The sequence below is a fragment of the Salvelinus fontinalis genome, chromosome 10 (genome assembly GCF_029448725.1).
Source record: "Salvelinus fontinalis isolate EN_2023a chromosome 10, ASM2944872v1, whole genome shotgun sequence".
NCBI classification, from domain to species: Eukaryota; Metazoa; Chordata; class Actinopteri; order Salmoniformes; family Salmonidae; genus Salvelinus; species Salvelinus fontinalis.
Genome location: NC_074674.1, coordinates 46,675,983 through 46,679,049, shown reverse-complemented (window position 1 = coordinate 46,679,049; position 3,067 = coordinate 46,675,983). Strand labels below are relative to the sequence as shown.

At 45.6% G+C, this 3,067-nt stretch overlaps 1 protein-coding gene across 1 annotated transcript; it reads right to left on the bottom strand.

Annotated features, from left to right (window-relative positions):
* Positions 1-870: 870 nt before the first annotated feature.
* c1qb (complement component 1, q subcomponent, B chain) lies at positions 871-2,537 on the bottom strand. Its single transcript, XM_055935153.1, has 3 exons — positions 2,281-2,537; positions 1,782-1,968; positions 871-1,096 (listed from the first exon to the last, which is right to left on the bottom strand). Exons 1-3 carry the CDS (start codon positions 2,281-2,283, stop codon positions 879-881), a joined length of 408 nt encoding a protein of 135 aa, XP_055791128.1. The 5' UTR covers positions 2,284-2,537; the 3' UTR covers positions 871-878.
* Between the last annotated feature and the right edge of the window lie 530 nt (positions 2,538-3,067).

The window sequence follows — 3,067 nt, the reverse complement described above, 5'->3', positions numbered from 1 at the left end:
TTATAGGAGGAAGAGGTGTTGTTTACCTTGTATTATAGGAGGAAGAGGTGTTGTTGTTTACCTTGTATTATAGGAGGAAGAGGTGTTGTTGTTTACCTTGTATTATAGGAGGAAGAGGTGTTGTTGTTTACCTTGTATTATAGGAGGAAGAGGTGTTGTTGTTTACCTTGTATTATAGGAGGAAGAGGTGTTGTTTACCTTGTATTATAGGAGGTAGAGGTGTTGTTGTTTACCTTGTATTATAGGAGGAAGAGGTGTTGTTTACCTTGTATTATAGGAGGTAGAGGTGTTGTTTACCTTGTATTATAGGAGGAAGAGGTGTTGTTTACCTTGTATTATAGGAGGAAGAGGTGTTGTTTACCTTGTATTATAGGAGGAAGAGGTGTTGTTTACCTTGTATTATAGGAGGAAGAGGTGTTGTTTACCTTGTATTATAGGAGGAAGAGGTGTTGTTTACCTTGTATTATAGGAGGAAGAGGTGTTGTTTACCTTGTATTATAGGAGGAAGAGGTGTTGTTTACCTTGTATTATAGGAGGAAGAGGTGTTGTTGTTTACCTTGTATTATAGGAGGAAGAGGTGTTGTTTACCTTGTATTATAGGAGGAAGAGGTGTTGTTTACCTTGTATTATAGGAGGAAGAGGTGTTGTTGTTTACCTTGTATTATAGGAGGAAGAGGTGTTGTTGTTTACCTTGTATTATAGGAGGAAGAGGTGTTGTTTACCTTGTATTATAGGAGGAAGAGGTGTTGTTTACCTTGTATTATAGGAGGAAGAGGTGTTGTTTACCTTGTATTATAGGAGGAAGAGGTGTTGTTTACCTTGTATTATAGGAGGAAGAGGTGTTGTTTACCTTGTATTATAGGAGGAAGAGGTGTTGTTTACCTTGTATTATAGGAGGAAGAGGTGTTGTTTACCTTGTAGGAGAAGAAGGAGGTGAGGGAGGAGTCGACCCCAGATGGGCTACCTTTCTCCCCGGGGGGGCCAGCGGGTCCTTTGGGTCCAAGCTGCCCTGGGTTCCCTGGAAGACCTGACCGTCCAGGAGGACCTGATTCACCTGGCTCCCCCTTCAGACCCTTCCCTCCCAGACCAGACTCACCTGCACATGCATCACAGACTGCTCATTACAGGTCATAACAGGATAGCTTTGTATCTATGTTACACAGACCCCTCAGGTCATAGGTCATAACAGGATAGCTTTGTATCTATGTTACACAGACCCCTCAGGTCATAGGTCATAACAGGATAGCTTTGTGTCTATGTTACACAGACCCCTCAGGTCATAGGTCATAACAGGATAGCTTTGTGTCTATGTTACACAGACCCCTCAGGTCATAGGTCATAACAGGATAGCTTTGTATCTATGTTACGCAGACCCCTCAGGTCATAGGTCATAACAGGATAGCTTTGTATCTATGTTACACAGACCGCTCAGGTCATAGGTCATAACAGGATAGCTTTGTATCTATGTTACACAGACCCCTCAGGTCATAGGTCATAACAGGATAGCTTTGTATCTATGTTACACAGACCCCTCAGGTCATAGGTCATAACAGGATAGCTTTGTATCTATGTTACACAGACCCCTCAGGTCATAGGTCATAACAGGATAGCTTTGTGTCTATGTTACACAGACCCCTCAGGTCATAGGTCATAACAGGATAGCTTTGTGTCTATGTTACACAGACCCCTCAGGTCATAGGTCATAACAGGATAGCTTTGTGTCTATGTTACACAGACCCCTCAGGTCATAGGTCATAACAGGATAGCTTTGTGTGCGTTACCTGGGTCTCCCTTCTCTCCCTTTGGTCCGTCTTTACCGTTGGCTCCGTGTGCTCCCGGTATCCCGGGTAATCCGGGGTAACCAAGGTTTGCGTTACAGCTTTGCTCCATGGCAACAGAGGTTACAAGGGAGGCCAGGATGCTGACCGCCATCACAGCAGCAGTACCCCGCATCAACCACCAGGTGGCCTTATAGGCACACACGCACACACACACACACACACACACACACACACACACACACACACACACACACACACACACACACACACACACACACACACACACACACACACACACACACACACACACACACACACACACACACACAGCATAATGTCAGACTCAACCCCGTTTAGAGCCAGAACAGATCAGGACAACACGTCTACAGTTATAATTGCTGGTCTATCAGATTACATACAGTGTTCAGTCAGCCACCCTCTGCTTCATGAATACAAGTCATTACTGTCAGTGTGATAGTTATCCTTCTCATTAACATACCATCTGATATGTGCCGTCGTCTGCCAGCCTCTGACGGGGTTTGTAGTTGGTGGTCTGTAGTTGGTGGTCTGTAGTTTTCAGATGTCTGTGAGCTCCTTAGAGGCTCCAAGAGTGTCAGTCTTTCTGGAGACAACGACAGACAGACTGACTAATGAACGGAGAGAGAGAGTGATGAACAGTGAGACTGATTTACAGATGGACTGATGGAGGGAGAGAGAGAGACACTGAGAGAAGCTCAGCTGAAAGAGGAAGAGGACAGTCACGTCGAACACTACACGATCACAACTAAAATTTCCCATAATTAACACCCCCGTCATTCTGTCACTCTCAGCACTTTCTGTCTCCCTGGTTCCTCTTCCCCACCAACCCCCCATCTGTCTTCCTGGTTCCTCTTACTGGACTGAGAACAGGGAAGAGCTCCTGAGGTCAGAGTGTTTCTGGATCCTAAATGGCACCCAATCCGTTTTGAGTGCAGTACTTTAGACCAGGGCCCATAGAGCTGTAGTGAATAGGATGCCGTTGGGGACTCAGCCTGACTACTGTGCTGTTATGTTGTTTCATTTAGGACCTGCTTCCTCTTGTAATGCTGCTGATGTTGTGACAAAGAACCCTCTGACCTGCCGTCTCCAACTGACCTCTGAAGACTTAAACTCTGACCTGCCGTCTCCGACTGACCTCTGAACACCTAAACTCTTACCTGCTGTCTCCGACTGACCCTCTAAACACCTAAACTCTGACCTGCCGTCTCCGACTGACCTCTGAAGACCTAAACTCTGACCTGCCGTCA

Coding starts and splice junctions, on each gene's coding strand:
- c1qb (XM_055935153.1), bottom strand. Junction 1,097..1,781: donor GGGAGAGAAGGGAGACCCAG/GTAACGCACACA, acceptor ATGCATGTGCAG/GTGAGTCTGGTCTGGGAGGG.